This window comes from Cololabis saira, chromosome 1, assembly GCF_033807715.1.
Source record: "Cololabis saira isolate AMF1-May2022 chromosome 1, fColSai1.1, whole genome shotgun sequence".
NCBI lineage: Eukaryota > Metazoa > Chordata > Actinopteri > Beloniformes > Belonidae > Cololabis > Cololabis saira.
Window position 1 is genome coordinate 20746596 of NC_084587.1, and position 27277 is coordinate 20773872.

Here is a 27277-nt window from a genome sequence, read left to right on the forward strand (position 1 = left end):
TGCTTGATTGGATCAGGTACTCCCCGGCCCCGCCCACTGTTGTACTAAACACCAATCACCGAAAGACTTCGACCCAAACGCACCAATCACAGCAGGGCGTCCCGCCCTCCTTTGTCCCTCCGGTTGATCCATTCAGGCAGGGAGGGGGCAGTTCAAGATCATTACAGAACCAACACAAACCACTTTCAATGGCCTTTATTCAAAATGAACTGTTACAAGAAACCCGAAAAAGTTAATTTGTGTCACAACCGTAAAGACAAACAAAACCTAAAAAAAAAATCCTATAAATTCTGCGGAAAAATAAATACTTGATCGACGCATCGGTGAACAGGCTGCACTGTATTGTTATATATATATATATATATATATATATATATATATACATATATACATATATATATATATACATACATACATACACAGTGGTGGACAGTAACAGAGTAAATTTACTTGAGTACTGTACTTAAGTACATATCCAGAGGATTTGTACTTTGAGTATTAGATTTCTTTGGTACTTATTACTCTTACTTGAATACATTTCCAAGACAAATATTTTTACTTTTACTCAAGTAAATTTCTAGGAAGGCTGAAAAGTACTCGTTACTTTCAGGTCTACTCTTTTTTTCTTCTTCCCTAAAATCCTATTGGACACAAGCTGTTTTTGTCAAAGGAGGAGACCTATCACAGTGCACGCTCTCCACTGGGATGTACGTAAAGCGGAAATACGTCAAGCCTCCTCAAAACGATACCGCCAAAGTAGCCTGCGTTTGTCAAGACAGGGCCGCAACAAGTCAAGACAGAGCCGCAACAAGTCAAGACATAACTGCAACAATGGCTACGCCTGCGTCAGGAGAAGAAAGACAATCCGCTGAGTCGTCTGAGTCTGATAATGAGCCGGACTCGGAGCAGGGACTTTCACAAAATCCTTGGCCGTTTCTTAACTCAATGTTTGAGTTCGACCGAGTAAAAAACGAGGGCACAGACAAATGTATACAAAAAAATATAGTAATTTACTGATGTGGAAAATAAGAAATTTACTCTTACTCTTACTTAAAGTAAAATTAAAAGCATTTACTTTTGGATACTTAAGTACCTTTAAAAGCAAGTACTTTTCTACTCTTACTCGAGTAATATTTTGACTGAGCTACTTTTACTTGTAACGGAGTAAATTTTGACCAGTAGTATTTGTACTCTTACTCAAGTACTGGGGTCGAGTACTCTGTCCACCTCTGTGTGTGTGTGTGTATATATATATATATATATATATATATATATATATATTAGAAAAACAATTCTTAAAAGTTTTAATTTAAAAGTATTCACTATAGTATACATAAATAATCAACTGTATGGGAAAGGTATTTATTGTCTGCATTACAAACTACAGTGGTTTCACATTCACTATGTGTATACACATGGTGTACAAGGAAGCAATGAGCATAAATTAATGCCGGCTGAAGAAGCTTTATCCCTGAGAAAATCTACACATTTCAAACAAAACATCATTGCTAGTTTTCACCGGTCAGAGTTGCTTTTCATACTGTGTCCATTACAAAGTCTTTGTTCAAGCCGAGGCCTCACAGTTCCTTTTTTACTTCGTACTGACACACACAGGAGTCTCGCTGACTGTCCAGGTACGGTTTACATCCCAGGTGCATGACGGCGTCGAAAAGCAGCGTCACTGCTGACTCGCACGCTGTTAAGATAGAAGCAAAGTGCACAGAGAAGACCGTGAGTATGACACCACAGGGTGGGGGTGGGCAAGCTGTGTCTTTTGCTTTGTGGCTACTGCATGTACTTCTAAGATTTTGAGAATATTTCAATACACTGCAAAACAGAAATCTTAATTTCACAAATTCAAATCCCATTTTATGTTTATTTTTTTAAGAATTATATTTCCATGTAAGTCTAAATAAGCCAAGTCACAAGCAAAACAGGTTTGATTAAACTTTAAGAAGTCCAAGATTAGACCACATTAATATATGCAGGACTGACAGAATGAACTTTGCCCTGTGGGTTAATCCATATTACAGTATCAGGATTTGCAGCATTTAGAGCTCTACTCTTCCCTCTGATGGACATATTGTGTATTACAACAATTTGACCTCTTATTCACACATGCATGAATCAAATCTCATGGGACCTGGCTGAAGACTGTGTACAGGACCAGAACCATGTGACTTGCACCCAGGGGAGCACCTTTCCCAGATACATAACTCCGATCCTAACCACTCGGGAGGTTACAGCTCCTGTTTAGAGTGGAGCTCTGCAGCTCGGTGTTTTCGATTAAATCTGGGCTGCGCTGATCTTTTGGCTCAGGCACCTGTTTACCCGTGTCTTATGTTTGTTTGTTTTATTTGTTCTCGTGGCAGGGCTGTACTGGAATTTTTTGGCCTTCGAGGATAAATAAAGTTTATTGAGTTGAATTGAATCTGTACCTTTAAATGATGTCATCACTTCAAATGCAATAGTTCAAATAGAGGTCTGCTAAAGAACTGATAATACACAGAATAAATCAGACTGAAATGGGGAAAAAAAGCAACACTCACAATAACAATAACTAAGCTGTAGTAAAATGTCCCTGACAGTAAAAAAAAAAAAGAAATGTAAGCAACTGAATGGAACACATTTAATTTTAGTTGGATTGAATATTAGAGATAATGTTTTGCCTCACTGTGACCTACCAAAATGTCACAAAAAGCTAAATTATTTCATTTTTTTAATCATTCTTTTGTTGGATTCAAATACAAATGAATAAAACCCTGACATTTTATACATTTTTCATGTGAAAACTGACAAGCACCGATCAATGAGCAACATCAGAACAAAACAGTTTCATTTCAGCCACCGAATGTAAAAGGCCACACCTTTTGTTATCTTAAGAAATGACCTAATTGCCACATCTACATTGAATATCACGAGGTGGCTTTTTAACCCCATTTATTGTTTATTGCTTGAATATTGTACTGTGTCCTAAGCTGTTTTTTTTGTCTCGCTTTCATTTTTTTGTCTCTGTCATATTTTCTGCTGCCATTAAATGGTATCTATGACCTATTACAATTACATTTCCAAATAAATATTCCATATCCTAATGTAAAATTAAAGCTGATAACCAATTAATGAACAGTTAAAAGTGGGAGGAAAGCTTAAAGTGCTATTTTTAATGTTTACAGCTTTGAAACATCAGATCAGAAAAACTGTCATCTAGTTTAAACACACTGTTTTACCTTCGACAGTCTTGGCCAATCCCAGAGTTTTTTGCACATTCTTACAGATGTTCTCAAGACAGTCCTGAAACTGCTCATCGCAGTCCTGTTTCTCACGGCCACAGGCGTCATAGCAACGGTCATGCTGATTACAACATTTGGTCATGGATGGTATACCTATATCAAACTGAGAATAACAGGACAGTTATTATACAGCAGAGGTGTCAAAAGTATTCACATTCATCACTCAGGTAGAAGTATAGATACTAGAGTTTAAAAATACTCCTGTAGAAGTTGAAGTATCAACTCAAGTAAAAGTATAAAAGTACTGGTTTCAAAACTACTTAAAGTATAAAAGTAAAAGTAATGTAAGGGGGGGGGGGGGGGGGGCATTAAGGACAAAAGCCATTGAAAATGAATGCATCTTAGTATAATGCAAATATATTAAAGAACCATATATGTGTACTATTGAGCATTAACATGTGTTTCAGAGAGCAGAAGATATGATGACTAGTTGCCTATAAGTATTGTAATGGTGCAAAAAGTCAAACTTCAGAGGCATGTTATCATTTATCCTAATGTTTATTGGAATGTACATCCAAGTTTAGTTGCAGGAATCTAAGGGCAACGGATGTAAGAACAAAACTGGACAAGAACATCTGAAACAACCACAACCAAATTCACTCTATCCGGATGGCGCAATTTAACTGGATAGTTTTTATTTAAAGGCCGAAATGAAATAGAGTAACAAGGCTGTTTTTAAAATGTAAGGAGTAAAAAGTACAGATAAATGCATGAAAATGTAAGGAGTAAAAGTAAAAAGTCGTCTGAAAAATAATTACTCCAGTGCAGTATAGATAACCAAAATTTCTACTTAAGTAAGGTAACAAAGTATTTGTACTTCGTTACTTGACACCTCTGTAATACAGTAGAGCATGTGTAAACAAAAACAAACAAACATTAATTTCCATCAAAAAATATTCAGACACTCACATGACACACATTTTATGTAACATATACAATGAAGATGCTTCCAAACTGGGTCAAATTACCTTAAATCCAAAGAGGGGGGAGCCACAGCCGTTTGGTGGAGGGTTTTTGTACCCGGGACGAGGAACAGGCTTGTATCCTTCTAAACAAGAGCAAAGGTGAGGAAGCGTCTTGTCCTTCCACTGATTATTATCTTGCTTTTTTGAGGCAATCATATAAGGAATTTTATGGCTTAAGGCTGATTTATGGTTCCGCGTTACATCAACGCAGAGCCTACGCCGTAGGGTACGCGAAGCGCCGCGTATCCTACGGCGTAGGCTCTGCGTCGAATTAACGCGGAACCATAATTCAGGCTTCAGTGAAACACTCCCTGGGGGGAAAAACAGTATTTTTATAGTTCTCCATCATCATATAACCCCACAATCCATGATTTTCTTCTATGGATATATAGTTTAAGAATATGTAGGTATAGTACTGATATGAAAAGGGCCCTGAAGTGAAGTAAAGACTTACCATCACTGCATGTATAACGACACAGACCGTCATAGCCCCCAAACAAGTCCAGCGCCGCGTTCAAGTACGTGTCAATTTTGTGAATGCCATTCCGAATAGTTTTCAGACTCGCCTTCCAGTCTGGTGTCTCTGGCTCTTGTTTGCAGCTAAACACAAGTGACAAACACCCGCAGCAGAGCAAACTAAGCAGCAGTAGCGCCCAGGCGTTGCTGTGATATGGCATAGTACCCTTCAAACCACAACCGGACAGCAGGGTTTAATTTAATTTAACTTAACTTACTCCCCGACCTGTTGTCTTGGTAGCATCTCAATATTCAAATCCAACACATTTAATTTCACTTCCAACGCAGACATGTCACAGCTGTCACGTTGCTTCCGGGGTTGACGCTGTCACGTGACCACTGATTAAAAACCAATCATGATGTAATATATTGCAATAAAGAAAAACATATCGAAGTTTATAACATGCAAGATATAGGCTACCTCGGCGCGAAAAAAAAGTCCGTCTATATAGTTAAACTTTTGCAAATATGCATTTACTTATCTATTCATCGTCATTGTACAGCTCCTCTGCAATCTACATCACCCATGGGTGATGTTTTTCATTATACGTGCATTTCCGTCAAGAAATGTATATATTTCGTTTTTTTTTTTCCTTAAACATGCATTTTCGTCAAGAAATATATATTTTGTTTTTCTCCTTTCCTTATACATGCATTCCCTCCTGTCTTTTTACTTTACCTAATGCATTTCTGCTTTCTGGTGCAGCTCCTCCACTACTGGTCATTAATGGAAAAGGCCAAAATTAAGACTACTGCGCAACCTAAAGACTCAAACTAATAATAATAATGTCAAGATTTATAGTTAATTTACTCTGGCTTCTTTGTTTGTTTTATAATCAGAGGCGTCAAAAGTATTCACATTCATTACTCAGGTAGAAGTATAGATACTAGAGTTTAAAAATACTCCTGTAGAAGTTGAATTATCAACTCAAGTTTTTTACTCAAGTAAAAGTATAAAAGTACTGGTTTCAAAACTACTTAAAGTATAAAAGTAAAAGTAATGTAAGGGGGGAAAAAGCCAAAAGACAAAAGCCATTGAGAATGAATGCATCTTAGGATAATGCAAATATATTAAAGAACCATATATGTGTACTATTGAGCATTAATATGTGTTTCAGAGAGCAGATATGATGACTAGTTGCCTATAAGTATTGTAATGGTGCAAAAAGTCAAACTTCAGAGGCATGTTATCATTTATCCTAACCTTTATTGGAATGTACATCCAAGTTTAGTTGCAGGAATCTGAGGGAACGGATGTAAGAACAAAACTGGACAAGAACATCTGAAACAACCACAACCAAATTCACTCTATCCGGATGGAGCAATTTAACTGGATAGTTTTTATTTAAAGGCCGAAATGAAATAGAGTAACAAGGCTGTTTTTAAAATGTAAGGAGTAAAAAGTACAGATAATTGTGTGAAAATGTAAGGAGTAAAAGTAAAAAGTCGTCTGAAAAATAATTACTCCAGTGAAGTATAGATAACCAAAATTTCTACTTAAGTAAGGTAACGAAGTATTTGTACTTCGTTACTTGACACCTCTGTTTATAATGTCCCTTTGACCATCCCTACAGCGCAGAACATTAATAGATCATTTTAGAAATTCACCCATTAGACAATATTCAGTCTTCAATGAGGGCTGACTGTGTAAATAAAAAGGTAGTGAGAGCAGCATTATACATACGCTTCAACAAATGTAGGGTTGTATGTTTATCCCAGTGTCACCAACAGTTGTGCAATAGTCTTGCTTCTTCTTACTTATCGATCAGTAGTAGAGGAGCTGGACGAAGAAGGGAAGCCCTCCTCATTTGCATAATAAGGCAGAAATGAACAAGGTAAAGTAATTAGAGACAAGGGATTGTAAAAACAAAGAATGCATGTATGTAAGGAAAAGGAAAAACAAAATATATACATTTCTGCTTTTATTTTTAATTATGTCAGTTTTGGTGCTCCATACTTTAGACAACAAATCTGGGTGGAAAAATCAGCATCCCAAGTTGGAAAAAAACAAACAAAAAAAAACTAGATGCAGACCACAAGTGGTCAAGCGCCAGAAATAATTGTTTTTATTTTAGTCTATGCAGCAGCTTTTTCTCATCTCACTCCCTTTATCTTAATGTCTGATTATGATTAGTAGTTTTAGTAACAGTTCCATCATTTTATATTACAGCCCCTTTTGTTTCCAAGCTTGAAAGTTCTGGTTTTCATTTATCCATGGAGAGTTCCAAATGCCCATTTGAACACAATAAAACTGGTTTGAACATAGTATGTGTCAAAAATCTTAAAACATTGTTTCTAAAATTCCATGCACCTTTACACAAGTTGCATCAGAAATTTACCCCAAAAAAATGTCAAGCAATTCTAATCAAAGCTATGCAACATAAACATGCGTGAGATGTATGTGATTTAAGCAAAGACACAATTTCATCAGTCTATGGTAACAATTAACTTTATTTAAATGATCAGGTGAGCATTTAAGAAGACCACCGGTTCTTCTATAGTTACTTAAATAACTGCATTAAATTTAAACATTCAAAAACGAAAATGTACAACTAGTTATGAACAATAGTTTCACTGTCCTTTCATGTTTAGTCCCAACCAGCTTCACATTTTGTGCTGGAAAACTAAATGTTTTTAGGTAGCAAAATCACTATGATGCATTATTCTTCATCCACACAATGTGAACAGGAAGCTTAACAAGTTCTCTTTGATTTCCATATTTAGTTTTATTTACTATATGGATTTGGCTGAAGGACAACACCTCCAATTGAATCTATAATGTCTCTGATTTTCTGTTTATGACGAGCAGATGCTGCCAAAAGCTGTCACCTCTGCTTGTTCAGAAGGTATTTCTGCATGTACAGAATCCCTGTCAGGTTCTTGCTACTAAAAGCACATGCCTTTACAATCAAGTGTCCTGGTCCTTCCCGTTGATTGAAAAACAAAGTTAAAAAAAAAAGAAAGAAAAAAAGTCTATAACTTTCAACAGTGTGTAGACTGGGTTCATTATGACGTAACAAGGCGATTCCTGGGGTCTCCCGGGGTCAGGCTGGAGTGAGGAAGAAGAGAAGTTGGCGGAAAGGAATACAGGGAGTTGGGTCATTTTAACATTAGAGCTAAACTATTTAAGTAAGTTTTTGCTCCTAGAGTAAAGACTCTCTTAAAAAAAAAAAAAAAAAAAAAAAGGAAAAAAAAAAAAAGACATGGACATACATATCTATCATATATATTTACATTTTCTAAAAGAACCCAACTCATCCGCCTCTGAATAGGTCATTTAGTCTGTCCAGCTCTTTGCAGCTATCCATGGTCATGAGTTCTGCCTTCTTACGCATTCGGTCATCCCTGTAGACTTTTGCAGCATAAAGCAGTTCTGTTTCTGGACGAGACAAGCAGAGAAACAATATGAGAGGGAGACAAAAAAAAAGGCCTGAAAGTGTAATAAAAAATATATTTCTCAGCTATAGGTACTTACTTGTCTGTCTGTCTTTCCAACAGTTATTTCTAACATTAGTTACATAGTCCTCCTCTACACTTTTCTCAATTTGTTGCAGAGCTGCGCCCTTAAACTCAGACTTGAAATCTCTGGTGACATAGTAGTCAACATGCAGGTTTTCAGTCTGTCTTTTTACGGTCTGGCCCGTGGACCTGGAAGAGTTGAGTTAGTGAAAATACAATATGAATTTCTGCAAATAAGACTACAGTGAATCTATTCATGAACAGTGTTAAGAAGTCAACAAAATACTTTGGCAGGTCCATGACATGTCATCAATTAAAAAAAACTATGAAGTGAAAACGTGTGTACAGCCAGCTTCACACCAGAGGTCTGTTATGAGCAGAGGTCATGACTTTCATTTCAGCTGCCATGTCAACAGATTATAGCATGCAGACCAGATGTGACAGACAGATCTCAGGCGGGGGTAAAACAATCCTGGAGATCTAAAAGCAGCAGATTGCGCACTGCAACAAAAAGGCTGCAACTAGTAATACCACACAGGCAGCCATTATTCAAAAATACACACGTAACACACAGCTGGTGTGAAGCCACTGCACCACTTGTGAGATGCTGCATAGTTTTGTCCGACAGTGTGTGTACATACGGTCTAGAATAGAGGCTGTAGGGTGGAGGGGACACCATCATCTGGCTCAGGATTGACAGCAAAATTAGGACCACGATGGGCATCAGTTGGATAAACATTGAAAAGCCACCCTGGATGAACCACAGTACAAGTCTATTACATTATACATTTAGCTTGTATACGTGTCTATTTATTAACAATGCTGCAAATATGAAGAAAAAAAAAATGTACATGTACTTATTCTGGAAAAAAATAATAATTATAAACCCTTCTACATACATCTCCCCTTTCTTCAGTCCGCTCCTGTCGGTGATCCGTCTGATGGCTGTAGCTTCGACTGTTGGTGAAAGTGTGTGCACTTGCTGAAGACACAAAAATATAGTTGAGGTCAGATACAAGGTTATGAAAATCAATGTTACTAAACCAGTCTGGTTATGCAGAACTTTGGAGATGAATCAGCAGTTGTCTCATGTCTCATCTGCTGCTATAGTAACAGGTGAAAAACCTCTCTTCCACCTGCTCATCCAGCCTCACTTTCACATTGCCAACGATGACCAGCACAGTGCATCCTTTCTTAAAACTGTATTTTATTCATTTTAGTCAATAAATGCAGAATTGTAGTTGTAGCTCATGGCTTCACAAGTCACGTTTCCATCACCTGTAGATTTGCGCAAAACCCTAATATTGAAAATGAAAACATGTAATGAAAAAAAAAACAACTCCTCCCAAATATCACAAAAACCTTTCCAGGGTTCCAGGAGGTTTGTTTTCCTGCCTTTCACACTACTACTTGTATTGGCTGAATAATGTTTAACCCTTGTGCTGTATTTGGGTCAAGGGAGGGTGAAGGGAGAAAAGAAGGAATGAATAAAGGGAGAAAAGATGGAAGGAAGGAAAGAAGGAAGTAATGAGAAAAGAAGGAAAGAAGGAAGGAAGTAGGAAAGGGAGTAAGGAAGGGAGAAAAGAAGGAAGGGAGGAAAGAAGGAAGATGGAAGGAAGGGAGAAAGGAGAAAAGAAGGAAAGAAGGGAGGAAGTAGGAAAGGGAGTAAGGAAGCGAGAAAACATGGAAGGGAGGAAAGAAGTAGGAAGAATGGAGGGAGGAAGGAATAGAGAAAAGGAAAGAAAGAAGGGAGGGAAGAAGGAAGGAATGGAGAAAATAAGGAAAGAAGGAAGGAAAAGCAAAGAAGGTAATAAAGGAACGAATGACAAAAGGGAGGTAGGAAGAAAAAGGAGTTAAGGAGGGTAAAAAAGGAGGAAAAGAGGAAAGGAAGAAGGAAGGAGAGAGCATGGCAGGAGGAAAGAAGGATAGAAGAATTGGGTAATTTTGACCCAAAGACAGCACAAGGGTTAAATGATATTGCTGTAAATTGGCATGTACATTTCCTCCAGTTAAAATAATAAATACGATAGATTCCATCAGATCATGCGGAACATACGCACACCTACGCTGAGACTAAAACCCTGATTACTGTTACATAATGTACTGTTAACATAATTAATTAACACCTGATAACCCAAGTGCTCACTCACAGGAAGGGAAGCCGCCTCCAAAGAACATGTTGAAGAGGTCCTCAGGAGTTATGTCCGCCTCGAAGCCCCTGTGGAAGTCGAAGCCTGCCCCTTGTGACTGACTTGGGCTGCTCGGCTCCTCCCCGCCTGTCACGTCATACTGTCGTCTTTTGTCTGGGTTGCTAAGAACTGCATAAGCATTGCCAATCTCTGCAGGGAAAGGAGTCAGATTAGATGGGTCAACAGAGATTTTGCTATCGTTTCTGGTTGTTTTCTTTTGTCTTCTGTTCAGGTTTCAACAGGCTGATCAATCAGCTTCTATACAGACAGAGAAACTTTATCAGGTTCAGGGAAGAAAAAATTGTCAACCGTAATTGTTGGTTTCACATCTAATCAAGAAACTGGAGAAATAAGTTAGAATGGACATGGTGTAGACACATTTTGGATGAGAGTGTTGATTCATACTAGTACAAACGGTAAATACTAAATACCACAATAACAATTTTTGTGCAAGTTGTTTCAACCCATATACAGTAATCATATGAAAATCTGATTGATTGGTAGCTGCATGAGTGAACAAGCTGTCATTTTGAAGCTTTCTTTGAGACATATTTCACCACACACAAACACACACAGACACACACAGACTTTTCACAGGGACCAATTATGTTCTCGTGGGAAACTATCTACATTCAGCGGACACTCAACAGGGGAGGGGCAAAAATAGATAAAAGATTATCTGCATAGGAGTCCTACCAACATTACACTTTGTCAGGCAGACCGTTACAAAATGAGCAGCTGAAGCAAAACGATGACAGTCCAGGAGCCTCTGGAAGTCATCATTGATCATGACAGTGAAATAGAGGAGGATGTGTCTGAAGACGAAGACTATCTTGAGCTAAATTCTGATTCTAATGATTCTTATTTTGAAACATATGAGGGAATTGCTATTCCTATTCCTCCAAGCAAGACATTAATGTCAAAAAATTGTGAAATACAGTATTCTTCATCTCCAAATGTGCGTCAGGCAAAACTGTCTGCAGAAAACATAAAGACCGTGCCAGGGCCAACTAGGATGGAAGTGAGTCGTGTGACTGACCTCAAGTAAACTTTTGAGCTGTTCATGCCAGATTCAATACAGAAAATCCTTCTAGAAAAGGTCTGGCATGTTTTTGGGGAGAAGCGGAAGGAACTGGACAAACACATTTAGATGCGTATTTGGGGCTCCTCATCTTGGCTGGGGTCTATAAGTCAAAGGATGAATCGACAGCCAGTCTGTGGGATGCAGACACAGGCAGGGCTATATTTTGACTTTTCACATTTTCTCCAGAGTTAAGCGATTTGATAATCGAGAGACAAGTGCTGGTAGATGGAGAGAGAAAAGCTGGCAGCTATTAGGATAGTGTGGCACAAGTGGGGAGAGCAACTTCCACTACCCTACAACCCAGGCCCTAATATCACAGCGGCATCGTAGCATTCAGAGGTCGCTGCCCATTTAGACAATACATGCCTTCCAAACTAGCTAAACATGGGATAAAAATCAGCTACGCACTGAACATTAGGGAGTTAGGGTTAGGGGGTGTTTTATATGTTGGTATTTCAAAAGTAAAAAAGTAGTGAAACATTAAAAAAGTTTGAACATGTATTTTTTTTAAATGAAAAACGAGTGAATTATCCTAATTGAACCATTACCTGTTGGAGGTAAGGAACACCATTGCACTAAATATTGATAGAATAATTAGTAATGGAGTTAGTGATGAAATATTCACACTGCTTGTTCGGATTTTATTGGTTTCCGATATCTTTTGGATAATTAAACATACACCATTGCTGTTCCTGACAAATGAACATAACAGGAGGGTTATATGAATTTCAACAAATTAGACTTAAATGAACTGTATTTAACTGGACTGTATTGAACTTGTTTGGTTTCTGTGTAAAGTGCCTTGGGAGTACTTTGGATGTGAATCGGCATGATATAAATATAACTTTTACTGACTTGAAAAATGGTATTAAACAGAGTTAAAATTTTAATAGTATTTATAACTTTTAAACTGATATATTGTTCAAGGAATAGCAGTATTTTATGTACAGTCTTAAGTCAAAGGCGAATGACAAATGCTTTATAAAGCACAGTCAATCACATACATGTAAGATGTCAAACTACTTAGCAAATGAACAAAATACAACTGAGTGAAGTTACTTTTAAAGGCCTCCGTTGCTCCAGGTGCGTGGTTTTTGTCTGGGTGGAACTTCAGCGCTAGTTTCCTGTATGCTTTTTTCAGCTCATCATCATTGGCTTCTTTGTTGACACCAAGTACTTCATAATAGTCCTTACACCGTTTTATTCTGAAAGACAGGGGAAAAAACAAAAAGCATGAAGTAGACAAGCATAAAGTTTTGACAGGTGACAACAACTTGTGTGCTTTAAGTATCATATCCTCTTTCTGTTACCTTCTGGAGAACAGCAGGTGAATAAAATACTTGGACATAGAAAGTGAACAGACTGGCGTTACTCACACACTCACCCACAAAAAAAAAATAACCCTGAAAACTTCAAATGTCACAGTCATATGTACATTTATTGTGGTTATTAGTTTATACTTTCATCTCCTAAAAAAAGTCAAATGCAATTTCTAGGTTATACTGGTTGCGTTTCCGTTTCACTTTTGCGCAAAAGAAAATCAAAATTTGCAATAAAGGTGGCTACAGGGGGCCAGCATTTCCATTGAACTTCATTTTTCAAATAAGCGTACGTGTCGTAACTCTCCGTATCTCATCCTGAGAGAGTTCTCTTCAAAACAAAAAAAAAAGTATTTGACAACTTATTGAGATTGCCTCTACAGCTGTTGAGAAATAAGTCAGATGATGAAGACAAACAGATGATCATTCAAAATGATTATTTAGAGATAAAGCTCTTATGCATATTGATTAAGTAGTGTTACAGCGCAGCTAATTCATATTAATGAGGCCAAAAACAGCTGGGAATTGAATTTTGATGACTTTAGATTGAACAACTGCATCACATCCAGCGCTGCCAGAGGCGCGAAAATTCGCAATTTCACTTTTGCAATAAACTGGAATACCAAATCGCCTGAAAAACCACCTTGTGAAAGCATAGAAAGGTTTTTGTGATATTAGGGAGGTTTCTTTTCTGAATTTAAGCCATTTCCATTACAGGTTTTATTTTCGATATTTGGGTTTTGTGCAAATGAAAATGGAAACAGGACTAATGATGTGTTACTTAAAATTGATTGTGAGCGTAAAGATGGTATTTTCTCTGTTTAAGAGTTTTTTTGTTTGTTTTTTTCCCCAATTATTATGATTTTAAATACTCTGATTTAGTTTCATCTCTCACTGAACAATAACTAGCGAGTGGTGGCAAATACCCTCCTGTATGCAGTAGTGTGGTGGGGGGAGGACCCCGCACGCCTGGACAAACTTGGAACCATTGGAATAGAGTGTGATGGACGATGAACAGGCTCCTGTCATCATAGACCAGGGGTTCTTAACCTTTCTGACCTCGGGGCCCAATTTTTTCAGTACAGAGTGGCCCGGGCCCGTTAAATATTAACACTGTATAGCAGGGGTATTCAACTTTAAGAGGTCCATTTAGAGAAAATGTACTCAAGCGAAGGTCCAGAACATCATAATAAATATATATATATATATATATATATATATATATATATATATATATATATATATTCAAGTAGCCTCATAGTTGTATCAACATCTGCATCTGACTGTTATATTAAAAAAGTACATATTTGCCAATTAACATGTGTAACTTCAATTACACATATTTCTTTCTCTTAAAAATAAAATAGATTTTATTTTATTTTTCAAATGCTATCTTATTTTATTTCTTTACCAGCAGTTTGAATTTTCCCCTTTTCTTTGTTAATTGTCTCAACACATTTGTATAATAAATTAATATAAACACATCTTAACAATTGAACAGTTTTGCAGTTTTTCTTTCTTCCCCTTAATCTTATGCCCCCACTTTCTGTCGTTCAGTGAGAGAACTGAGCTCTAATTTCTCCTGTCAGAACTTTAAATCTGGGCTGGATGGTGTCAGGTTCTCATATGCATGTGGAGGTGCTCATTGATGAGCCTGAAACGATATTTAGTTTTAATTATGTTCACTGTGGAGAAAGCTGCTTCACAGCTGTATCTGGACCCAAACATGTTTTAAGATGGTCAGCTTATTTTCTGTGACTTTAGTTCAGACTTGAGTGGATATGTTTGATGAAAAACTTTGTGTTTTGTTTCAGTGGCGTTTCACTTTCGCACTTTGAACGCCACGGTCTCTGAACGTATGAGACACTGGTTTTGTCCCAGTGGGAAGAACCAGGATGAATCTGTCCATTCCGGGTTGAACTTTCCTTTCCACCTGTTACGTTTCTCATCTCTGTAAGAGTCAAGCTAATTACTTACTAAGTAACTTACTAAGTTTTATTTACATTAATAAGTTGTCAGGACTGCGCGTGTCGGGTTTCATCCGAGCCTGAGCGGGCAGAGCCAGCACCGCAGCTCTCTGGCCGCTGCAGCAGAGTCACTTTCCGATGCTTTTGCGAGCCCGAACAGTCCAGTCCAGCAGACACGACAGCCCACGCATCTACATCTACCATCTTTCACCAGTAACGACGGAGCCCACCGCCCGAGCGGCAGCCTCAGCCGACCTCCCCGGCCGCGGGGACGCGTCAGGATAAATGATCACGCCGCGCTCGCTCGCTCTGGGCGCAGACCCAATTAATCGATCCCTGATCCTGGCGGATCTAAACCTACTCTGTGCAAAATGAAGGATTTTCTCTATAAATACACACCATTTCTCTTACTATTACACCTAGAGCTAGCTGAGTGTCTTCTTCTCCTCATTTGGTCGGAAGACTATGCAGTCCCGCGGCCCTCGCGGCCCACACGTACAAAACTGATTTTTTTTTCGCGGCCCACTAGGTGGCGCTCGCGGCCCAAGTGTGGGCCGCGGCCCTATGGTTAAGAATCACTGTCATAGACAACCCACATCACCCAGTACACAGCACCATCTCCAGGCAGAGGGGCGGTTTCAGGATCAGACTACTGTCACTGTCCTGCTCCACTGACAGACTGAGAAGCTCGTTCCTCCCACACGCCAAGTGGCTCTTAAACACCTCTCAGGGGAAGCGATAACACAAACACAAAGCCTGCCTGGACTTATTATCACTGTCGTTTTGCACAAATGCACAACTTACACACTGTCTTCTTGCACTATAGATCTGGATTTTGGAGTTTTTATTTTGTATTTTTATCTGTCTAGTATTATCTTAGTTTTTGAACCTTGCGTGCCTTGTATGTATATAATCTTAATTAGATTTTTCTTTGTACAGTAACCCTGCATGCCCCCGTTTCCATCTTTACAAAACTGTTGGAAAAGTGATTTTTTTCTTGGATATGAATACATCTATATTTATATATCTATAGTACCTATTAATCCATCCATCCATCCATCCATCCATCCATCCATCCACCAAAATAGAGATGACATCACACCAGAGAATACTTTTCTTAGAAGATATGATGCAATTCCCCACAGGTTTAGAACACCAAGGGAAAAGGTGACTACTACCTAACTTGGTTAACACACTGGTAGGATTGTATTTGTGAAACATATACATCCATTACTAATCCATTACTTTCCTTTCTCTCCTCTAATCCTGTGCCATGGTCTAAATGAAAGCATGTAATTTTCATCAAACTTGCACTACTGAATACCGTAAAACTTCAAATAATGGCCGCGTGCCAATTTGTCACAGGTCCCAACTACCCGCCGGGTGTAGCAAAATATTTTTTATATTAAACATCCATCCCAAATAAAGGCCGGGTCAAACATTGTTTTTCTGGTTGCCCAAAAGATATTCTACCATATGCAAATATAGCTTACCTAAACAAACAAATAACCTTAAACGAATGGAAAAGTGTATGACTATTTATTCAATTTTAGAGGGACCTCACTGTTGACGTGTATGAAGTTCAGCGGCTTGTGTATCAAAGAGAAAGGAACGCATTCCACCATTATGGCCAGCATCACGGCTTCTCACAAGAAATAGCAGATAAGCGCACCAGGGAATTTGGCGTGGACAGCAAAAGAGTGAGATGTGGCACCTGTTTGGCACCTGTACGCATGTCACACAAGGAGTCGTGCCCAAAGTTCAATTTTCCCACCACTCGCGCATCGTTCATCCACCCATTTTTGGATGATGCGACACACAAATAATAAAGGCATGTCCCAAACAAACGCAGGTCCCTGATAAACGCCTGGGCCTTTATTTGGTGTTTTACGGTACCTTTGATTGCATCCTCATGGGGAACATAAAGATGTAAAGATTCCTATAGCAATATTTGTGTTGAGACTTTAGTGACTTCCTTTGGGTACAGAAGCTTTTCTGAAATGTACTGTGTTCTAGTTTTTGCAAAAGCATAAATATTACATACTGAAGTTCAACTGTCCAATCAACTGAATAAAAAGGGACAAAACAAATCTGACATTCTTACCTTTTAACACCTTCAACCTGGTCTTTGGTGAAACTTTTAGACGAATCACCTCCTTCAGGTTTGCAACTTTCCCCCTCTGGCTGGGCACCGTTATTATTTTCAGAGTGTTCTGCTGGTCTCCTGCGATATGCGCCGTTACCTGCTGAGCTTCCATTCTTTGTCAGTGCATCCAAAAAAGCTGAAGGAGAGAAAAAGTGTAATAAGCTAGAGATAAGAATTATCCATCAACTCATAACTTTTTAAGTGGAGATATACGAGAAAATAAATTAATGCCCTATCATTTTAGCACCTAAAAAAAAAGAAAATGTCTCTCTCACATTCTTGCTACTGGAACCATTGCCATGGTTACACAGCCCTATCAAAACTGAAAACAACACAACAGATTATCAACATAAAAGCAACTAAAAAAGACTCAGTTCCCAGAATTTCAATGTTAATAGTCTTGTAAGCCTTTGCATCACTTACTAAAGCGTTCCACGGAGATGTTTAATGTCAACTGATGAAAGAAAGTATTCGACCAGAGTTGTTTGCCAGCCACAAAGCTCTTTGAATTTGTGTTATCAGTAATTACTGCAGTACATTCATCTAGAAAATGTCACATGCAAGCCAAGTATGCATCACACACAGGGTTATTTCTAATGACATAGGACAACAATCTACACCACAGGGTGAAAATTAAGAACATGCCAACTTCCTGTAAATTACCGGTAATAGCAGCTTTCCACAAACCTGACAGCATTAAGTACTGTGATCGTTTCAGAAACTGCAGGTAGTAGGAGATGTAGGAGATTAAATCGTAAATTCATTAAACAAATATGTCACAGATGCAATGAACAATGAGCCTTACTGGTAAGAAATAGGTAGTCTATAAAAGCATATGCACAAAGAGCACACAGAAATTTTTTTTTAATCAAATTTATGTTCTTTCACATGTTCATGAATGTATTATCAATTTTAATTAGATGTCAGACATACACACCCTGCTTTTCCTATTAATCCTATGACTTCTGCATTGCTACTGCCATGTACAGATGGAATTTGAGCCAGAACATGATACTACCCAATCTAGTGGGTTAAAAAAAAATCCAAATTATAACCTTTCATTCCTGTGTCACTGTGCCAGCCAAACTTAAATCCAAGAAATCCTAATGTCACTGAAGTGTTTAAATGGATTTTGTAAAATCTAATAAAAACACAAATTGCTTCAAAGTCAAACCTAAGGGGTTAAAACAAAACAAATAAACAAATACGGTAATATAATGTGCACCGTTTCATTTTCTGAATTACCTATGAAAACCTATGAAACATATCACTTTAATCTGAAATCAAATATTAGACAACACAATTACAAAAGTCAAAAGAAACAAGTCTTATTAAACTGTGCTTTGAAGATCATCCAGCAGTGATACCATAATTACGTTGCATCATAAAAACCTTAATAACTAAAATAAACTGTTTAAAAAAAGAGTTTTTACTACCGGTATTTCTCTTATCAGCGTTGTTACCTTTTTACTTAAACCGACAACACACATGGATTTTGTTTAATGTACAAAAATTACATAGCATATTGTTGATGTATTAAAAACATCTTATAAATCAAGCAGAAACAAACAATATCCTATTGTGAGCATTACTTTTAATTATAATCCTTCTGCCACTATTACAATTTTGTATGCCAATACTACTTGTACTATCACTATGAATGAAAAAACTACTGCAGCTCCTACTGCAACATCCACTGGTGAAAACACTAATGCAAATAGTATACATTTATTGTAAATAATGCATGGTGGTACATGGCAGCACAGAAACACCCATGATAGTTTAGCTCATATCACAAGTGTAGGCTCAGTTTTCACATGAATGAGAATGTTTGTTGTGCCCCCAAACTTAAATTTGACACTAGAGTTTATAGCCAGTTCAATGACACAAGAAATCACAAAGAGGACAATATGGCCGCGTTCAGACTGCCAGCCAATATCCGATTTTTAGCCCATCCAGATTGAAACTGGATGACTCTTTTGAAGTCGGAACAGTCCCAAACCGCATGAGATCCGATTTTTGCAAACCAGATCGAAACCACCTCCGGGAGGTAGTTTCACATCGCATTTGGGCAGATGCATCTCAGTCTGAACAGCTCCAAACACTCAGATCGGTTTTGACTGTCCGTGACGTCACTCTACGCAACACTGTTGTCGCAATTACATGACTTCACACAATACACGCGCTGGGTGACGCCTCCGCTCCGACGTCGTTGCTAAGGCAACCCGTCAGATCAGTCAATGATGTGGCCCAGTCTGAACAGAGCTAGATGCGATTTGGACAGTGTGGACAGTCAGCCCTTAAAATCGGATATGAGAAGGAATCAGATACGAACCAGATTTGCCTGCAGTCTGAACGCGGCCTTTGAACCTGCTGTGTGATATGGACACAACTCCTGTGCAGACTCATACAGTACACACCTTCAGCTAGCAAGGAACTGTCATGAAAACCCTACTGGTGTCTCTTTAGCTGACCTTCTCTCGTCATTATGATATGGTGATATCAAAGAATGTGACAAACCACTTTATAGCTCAGTCTTCATTTGTACTATTCCGGTAAAAGTACATATTCCAAGTGAGACTTTGTTAAAACTCTGCACAAAGGCAAAAAACACTGCACAAGAAAAGATTCAGAGACCATTTCTTTTGAAGTGGCAGTCAACCAATTCTCAAAGAAGAAAAAAGCAAAAAGACAGAGTAACTGCTAAATCATAGCCGCCACGCCTGAAAATTTTTTTTTATTATAATTTTTTTTTTTTTTTTTTTGTCGCAAATGCACCATCGCCGCATTTCTCCACCTTCACAGCACAGCCTGTGTGATGATCAGCGCAACGGCGGGGGGAGGGGAGGGAAGGAGTGGGGTGTTTGGGTCAGAGTCGTTGTAAGAAAAAAAAAAAGGAGAAGTCGCCGTAAGAAATAAGGCAGCTAATTACCGGAGAAAAGGTAGACTTATTAGCCAACTCAGTGACGCTAATGTGGGTAAACGAATTGATAACACCTCACGACGAGCTCCCGATCACAAATCGTGAGGTCGCAAGAAAATCAAGCATGTTTGAAATCCTGGTCGCTCCTCGTGAAGGAATCGCACAGTTGTAGCAGCTACGAACCGATTTGCTTCATCCTTTCGCAGAGAGCATGCGCAATCTCTGATGTCACGTCAAAAAACTATTATTTGTAGTTTAAGTGTGTACATTACAAATCATGTTTTAATAGCAAAAAAAAGAGCGCATTTCCACGTACAGTACGGTGCGTTATATATATATATATATATATATATATATATATATATATATATATATATAACATTTACAATTAACCACTACTTTTCAGGGATAGATTTAAACATCCTTTCTCAACAACACACTGATTTTCCCAATGCATGATTGGTTTATTGTGACTGCAGATTCTTGTACATTACATTACATTCAAGTGCACATTGTGTGGTGTGTGAATGTAATTTCTTTGAAGTGAATACATCATTCCTTACACTAGACAAAAACAAAATAATTCACAAAACTAATATAAAAAATAAAAAACAAATATACATTTTAGTACTGCATATGAAGCAGAAGTAGTGCCTCCTTCAGACACAGAAGGACAGTTTTATTCCCCCAACAGATTTAGCTCTTTTTCCCCTGAACAACTTACTTAAAAGAAAAAAAAAAACCCTACACACAACTCGTGACAGATCTATCAACTTGCAGAACAAACATTTCCAATATTGTCTAACAAGAGCCCGGTCTGTCTCCTGCAACATCTACTCTGCTCCGTCAGCAGCAGCCTCAGTACATTGAAGAGTGGACTGTGTAAGAAAATATTTGTGTCCCTTCATGAGATTTTACTTCATCCACAAGTACATTTGCCCAAAGTTCCATATATCATCCTTTAACTCATGTAAAAAAAAAAAAAAAAAAGAAAAAAAGTATAATCTTGACAGGCCAATATTCAGTCAGAATTTCAAACTCATTGTGGTGTCGGACAAAACAGAAAAACATGTGAATCTGACTGGCTTTTATTAGGATTTTGAGTGTAATAATATAAAGTAGGCTACATATGAGGTCAGCGTGAAAAAAAGAAACTCTTAAAAAAAGAATCAGGCACAAAACAGTAATCAAATATGCTATGAGGAATCCATGAAAATGATAATTACTGAGTGACATCATATTGAGACATTTAAGCTACTTTTTTTTAACATAAAAATGGTTGTCAGCACTGCATGCAAAGCAAATGCTGAGCGTACAGGCATAAGCAGAGTTAATTATACAAACACTGCTGGGCATTAAAATACATTTCATTTCAACTGACACGTTACAGTTTAACAAATTACAAGTTACTCATCTTCAGTGTTTTTTTTCTATGTTAAGCATTATATTTGCTTGCACTCTGGTATCCCCACACACCAACCAGTCAAGGCAGAAGAGCGTCTTCCCTTTTGAATCTGGTTCTGAATAATTCATGGCAATATGTTTGATCATATTTGATCAATACAGCGACCATACACTGGACAATGATAAGTTCAAAGATTGCTGTTGTGATGGGCATTAGAATATAGCCTCGTTGCCTTGGTTACTACAGGTGCAGACTAGTACTCTGCCCAAACAAAGATTAGCAGTGGGAACACCAATGATTTGTCTACTAGAATGTATCATCCTCTACGCTCTAAAATCAGTATGCTCCTCCTGAAATCTGGATCATCTCTCCAGTCTTATTCTTGGTAACTTAGACATTCAGTTTTCAGTCCAGTTATTCACCTAGTTGGAAAGAACGTGTTAAAGACATTTTGCAGGTTTTTCCACGACAGCTGCAGAAACAGTCTTCCAACCAAAGGTAGACACTGACTACGTTTACATGCAGTCAAAATTCGGGTTATTGCTAATATTCCGGTTACTGAAACATTCGGAATATTCCGTTTACATGCCTGAGCAAACAGGGTTATCCCTGTATACATGGTAATTAATCATTCGGGATATCTCGATCAAACCAGCGACTCGCGGAGAACGTGATGACGCAATTAGCGTAATTTCCGCTTCCTCTTCCTGTATCCAAATTCAAAACAAATGCTACTTCGCGCAACTTTTTGCTCACCTTCTCGTAAATCTCGCTATCTCGGTACTTTCTACCGTCTACAAATGCCAAAATGTTCATATCCTTCATTACATTCATGAAGTGATTAGTCTCCTCCTCACTCCAAAAGTGTGGCGTGGTCTTGCGTTTCTCCATGTTTAGAAGTACGTCCTGGACTCAAAAGACCAGGATTCCTTGCGAACAGAGCATGCGCAGAAAACAAATTCATGTTCCTTTTGATCGGGATATTCCGTTTGGTGTTTATATCACTGAATATTCAGGTTTTAAAAGGAGTAACCCAGGGGTCATATTCGGGTTTTTAAAAACCGGAATATGAGCAAATTCGGGTTATTCAAAAGGGGTTATTGGTGTTTACATGGCCGTGCAAATTCGGATTATTGCTAATATTCGGGTTTTAAAAGGGTTATTGACTGCATGTAAACGCAGTCATTGTGATATTGTAATAAGATAAGATATCCTTTATTTTCTCCTTCAGTGGAGAAACTTATTTTTGTTGTCAGCAGTACACTTAGCACACACATGCAGGGGAGGTTGTAAAAAGACTGAAAAGTCAGAATAAAAAATATATAAAAAATACAAAAATTGTCATATTATTGTCCACTGGCTACTGAGAGCAGGCCTGGTTATACAGTCTGATGGCAGCGGGGAGGAAGGACCTGCGATAATCATAACCAATTGGACTAAGTTGGACTTAGGGCTGGGCGATATATCGAGATTTTAATATATATCGATATATTTTCAAACGCGATATGGTACGAGACAATATCGTTTATATCGATTTAAAAAAATATATATTTATTTATTTATTTTTTTATGATTTTGATATAGCTTATTTTGTGACAAATTGACTTGAATGTTTTATTTGAGATTTGCACAAATGTTTTGTTATTTGCACAACTGTCAACTTCAGTGGAAAAGTCTGCCTGTTACTGTCTACATCAGGGGTCCTCAACCCTGGTCCTCGAGGGCCGGTGTCCTGCATGTTTTAGATGTTTCCCTGCTTTAACACACCTGATTCTAATTAATCATCGTCATCAGCTTTTCATCCAGGGCTGCACAATTCTGTTGATGACACAGTCACTTGTATCACGGTGCAATGAAGCAGGGAAACATCTAAAACCTGCAGGGACACCGGCCCTCGAGGACCAGGGTTGAGGACCCCTGGTCTACATAGTATTAATTGCACAGTGTATTTTAATTTAATTGTTATGCAGGAAAGGGATATTTGTTTTATTTTATTCAAGAAGCATTTTTATTCTATATATGCAGGCAGTTTATTTTTATTTCATTTGTTTTATACATGTTGATATTGTGCAGATCTCTGTTAATAAAGGTACCTGTGTGACATTTGGCACGAGGCTTTGTATTAAAACTGACTGTTTTTTTAAGGGTTTGCCTCAGAAGAAATGAAGCTAACAGAGATGCTATGCTATAATGCTTTGGGGGAAACCCCAATTATGGCACAGAAAAAATATCGATATATATCGAGTATCGCCATTCAGGTAGAAAATATCGAGATATGACTTTTGGTCCATATCGCCCAGCCCTAGTTGGACTTATACAGGCGTTGCCTACTTTCTCTTCAAAGCAGACTCAGATTACATTTGCTGTGAAGTGGAACTATATAGAAATCAATGAATTGAAATTGAACCAATGTGCAATTTCCCCCATGCTGATATACATTAACTACCCTTACCAGCATTTAACTCTGATCTAACAGGTTATTGTGTGTCCTGGACTGGTTTATACTTGAGGACTCTCACTGGGCCAATCATTCAATTAAAGGATTGGAAGTTTCTTGAAAGACCCGGATAGAGTGTAGTCCACATGTCGCCCTAAATCTGTCTTTAAATCCCAACTGGCGGCTCTCCCTTCACCAAAGACCCCTTCAAATCCACGTTTAACATCATATTTTACTCTAGGTGCCTGTGAAAATGCAATTAAAGCATAGTTTAAACTAAGATAACCAGTAAGAACACGTCACAATGGACAGCTGCTATAGCGTTGACTGAATGGATGATAGCTGTGAAAGTGTGTTACCGACGTTTACAACACAGCTTCTGGTTTGATTGTGGTATTAAAAGAGGGCAGAAATACTGTTGAGACATTTAGTTAACATATTATGACTACCTTATTTTCAAACTGTGCAATAAACGCCTCGTAGTAAAAGACGTGCTAGCTGTCAGGCCAGCAGCACAGCTAACTAAAGGCTGATTTATGGTCCCGCGTTACAGCAACGCAGAACCTACGGCGTAGGGTACGCGGCGACGCGCTCCGTACGGTGCGCGTGGCCGCGTACCCTACGCCGTAGGCTCTGCGTCGATTTGATGGATGCGTGTTACTACACTTCCTGTCATTAAACCCCTCGTCCTTTTGCATTGATGCAAAGTTATAAAAACCCTCATTTATAGTCATTATACTGTGTCCAGCTGATGGACCTATACTATAAGTGACATTACCAAGCGGCACCTGTAGATATATGAGGCTTCCCTGCTAGATTAGCCCTGGCAGGCTAAACAGACGCGCCGGGGACGAGTAAAGTCTCACCTTTAGCTTTGTCAGTGGGATACAGCTTCTCTGCTTTGTTGAGAAACCTGACAGCCTTTTCTTTATCTCCAGCTTCGAGGGCTTTCGTGGCTATTTTGATACATTTTTCTGCCTCGTCTCTGTTTCCTTCCATCGTTTTCCTCTTCCTCCTCCAGCAGTCAGCTGAGCGGCCCGCGCACCACGTGACCAGTGCTCAGGTGCTGGAGCTACTAATATATATATACTAACACCACACAACACTAACATATATATAATATATATATACTAACACCACACAACACTAACATATATATAATATATATATATATAACACCACACAACACTAACATATATATAATATATATATACTAACACACCACACAACACTAACATATATATAATATATATATACTAACACCACACAACACTAACATATATATAATATATATATATAACACCACACAACACTAACATATATATAATATATATATACTAACACCACACAACACTAACATATATATAATATATATATATATATAACACCACACAACACTAACATATATATAATATAATATACTAACACCACACAACACTAACATATATATAATATATATATATACTAACATATATATAATATATATATACTAACACCACACAACACTAACATATATATAATATATATATATACTAACATATATATAATATATATATACTAACACCACACAACACTAACATATATATAATATATATATATACTAACATATATATAATATATATATACTAACACCACACAACACTAACATATATATAATATATATATATACTAACTAGGCTTGCCACCCGTCCCTTAAAATACGGAATTGTTCCGTAATTGGGAATTAAAAGTTGCATTCCGTATTGAACCAATACAGACACATATTATGCTCTTATTTATTGATGTAATAATATACAGGTGAAGGTCGGAAAATGTGAATATATTGCAAAACTTCATTCTTAGTAAATTCAACTAAAGGTGAAACAAATATATTATTCCCCACTACATTCAAAGTGAGATATTTCAAGCCTTTATTTGTTATAATTTTGGTGAGTATGGCTCACAGTTTGAAAAAATGAAAAAATCTCTATATTATGAAATCAATAAACAATTCAATCATCAAAATAATAACAAAAAAAAGGTTTAACATATCTTGCTTTGCATGTAATGACACTATGTAATATATTAGTTTCACCTTTTAAGTTGAATTATTGAAATAGATTAACTTTTACACCATATTCTAATGTTCCGACCTTCACCTGTAGGTTATATTCTACATCTGGGCTGATGGACACATCATAGGAGGCTATTTCAGTTGCTAGTATGGTTGGATGTCTGTACAGTCATGCAAGTTAAATGCTATTAAAGCACTTTAAACTTTAAATCAAAGCATTTAGTTTTTTCATATAAAATAAATACATTTCTATGCAGTTTAGAAGTTTTGGGGATGTCCCCTTTTTTGGGGTCTGCGTTGCTGAAATCGGAGCGTCCCTTATTTCTATTTCTGAAAGGTGGCAACCCTAATACTAACACCACACAACACTAACATATACATAACCAGTACTCGAGTTGAGGGGGGATGGCATTCCCCCTGAAATAAAAACGGTCCAAATCATCCCCCCTGTAAAACTGCCATCCCTCCTTTCCATCCCTTATGTCATTTCATCAATGAATGTGGTTACTGCTATTTCAACATTTAGAGTCATCACCAGAAAAATAACACCAGAAAAATAACTTATTTGACAATTTTCATCTGTTTCAGGTAAATTTTCACTTGAAATAAGTAGGAAAATCTGCCAGTGGGACAAGATTTATCTTCTTATTACAAGCAAAAAAATCTTGTTCCACTGGCAGATTTTTCTACTTATTTCAAGTGAAAATCTACTTGAAACAGGTGAAAATTGTTGTTTTTTCCAGTGATGAGTCTTGTTTTAAGTGTAATGAGATTGTTTTACTAAAATTAGACATTTTAACTAGAAATAGGACAAATATTCTTATTTTGAGTTTTTGCAGTGATCCATTTTACTTATCCTGTGAAGGACAGAGGCATATTGATAAGTTCAGAAAACTGTTTTTAATTGTTGTGTTTTGAATTATTTGATGTAAGCCCAGTGGATATTTAAAGCTTACAGAAGGCTGCATTTAACTGCTGCTATGTCGTTCCTTCAGTATTTCTGCAGGTGTTTTGGTCAGTGCTATTATTTGTAATATATTATATTATTTGTAATCAGCACAAATTATCTGTCCCCATATGATAAAATCCACCATCCCCCCTGATTTCTTTTTTACAACTCGAGTACTGTATATATATAATATATATACTAACACCACACAACACTAACATCCCCCCGAAATGTTGTGTTTCTGGACACTGGACGCTCCAATTTTTTTGATTGATTGATTGATTGATTTAAATCTTTATTTTGAGCATACATAAAAAAAACACTAAATAAACCAAAAAGAATATAAATAAAAAGTCATTAAACAAAATCAAAGGGAAATAAACCTTCATGCCCGAAAAGGAGTAGGAGGAAGTAAAAAAAGTTATGAGGTCCTACCCCTTGTTTCTATTTAAATTTTGCTTGAAAATAAAAATAAGAAAAAAATATAACAGCAAGCGTTACTTTATCAAAAAAATTATACTTGTTATTACCTTATAAAAATAGTACAGCACAATATTACATTGCAATATTATACC

At 37.5% G+C, this 27277-nt stretch overlaps 2 protein-coding genes across 3 annotated transcripts; both read right to left on the minus strand.

The window, feature by feature from the left end:
• Positions 1-180: 180 nt before the first annotated feature.
• Positions 181-5116, minus strand: pla2g12a (phospholipase A2, group XIIA). Of its 2 annotated transcripts, none has more exons than XM_061717660.1 (4): positions 4710-5116; positions 4259-4335; positions 3228-3393; positions 181-1696 (listed from the first exon to the last, which is right to left on the minus strand). In XM_061717660.1, the coding sequence occupies exons 1-4, from the start codon at positions 4930-4932 to the stop codon at positions 1578-1580; spliced, it is 585 nt and encodes a 194-aa protein (XP_061573644.1). In that variant the 5' UTR covers positions 4933-5116; the 3' UTR covers positions 181-1577. The 2 variants fall into 2 exon arrangements, with proteins under 2 accessions (XP_061573644.1, XP_061573637.1); XM_061717653.1 differs by having other exon boundaries at positions 4259-4338; positions 4710-5112.
• A 2086-nt stretch (positions 5117-7202) lies between these two features.
• dnajb14 (DnaJ heat shock protein family (Hsp40) member B14) lies at positions 7203-24735 on the minus strand. The gene is made up of 8 exons (XM_061717671.1): positions 24567-24735; positions 16894-17071; positions 12563-12708; positions 10381-10569; positions 9130-9212; positions 8872-8981; positions 8247-8419; positions 7203-8150 (listed from the first exon to the last, which is right to left on the minus strand). The coding sequence occupies exons 1-8, from the start codon at positions 24697-24699 to the stop codon at positions 8026-8028; spliced, it is 1137 nt and encodes a 378-aa protein (XP_061573655.1). The 5' UTR covers positions 24700-24735; the 3' UTR covers positions 7203-8025.
• Positions 24736-27277: the final 2542 nt, after the last annotated feature.

Excerpts from the sequence above, each read along its gene's own strand:
- pla2g12a (XM_061717653.1), bottom strand. The coding sequence starts at position 4,932 with ATGCCATATCACAGCAACGCCTGGGCGCTACTGCTGCTTAGTTTGCTC. Across the intron at positions 4,339-4,709 it reads TCGTTATACATGCAGTGATG|AAGGATACAAGCCTGTTCCT; the intron begins GTAAGTCTTTAC and ends GCTCTTGTTTAG. Across the intron at positions 1,697-3,227 it reads ATTGGCCAAGACTGTCGAAG|CGTGCGAGTCAGCAGTGACG; the intron begins GTAAAACAGTGT and ends CTATCTTAACAG.
- dnajb14 (XM_061717671.1), bottom strand. The coding sequence starts at position 24,699 with ATGGAAGGAAACAGAGACGAGGCAGAAAAATGTATCAAAATAGCCACG. Across the intron at positions 17,072-24,566 it reads TCCCACTGACAAAGCTAAAG|CTTTTTTGGATGCACTGACA; the intron begins GTGAGACTTTAC and ends TCTCTCCTTCAG. Across the intron at positions 9,213-10,380 it reads TGGAGGCGGCTTCCCTTCCT|CAAGTGCACACACTTTCACC; the intron begins GTGAGTGAGCAC and ends TTGTGTCTTCAG.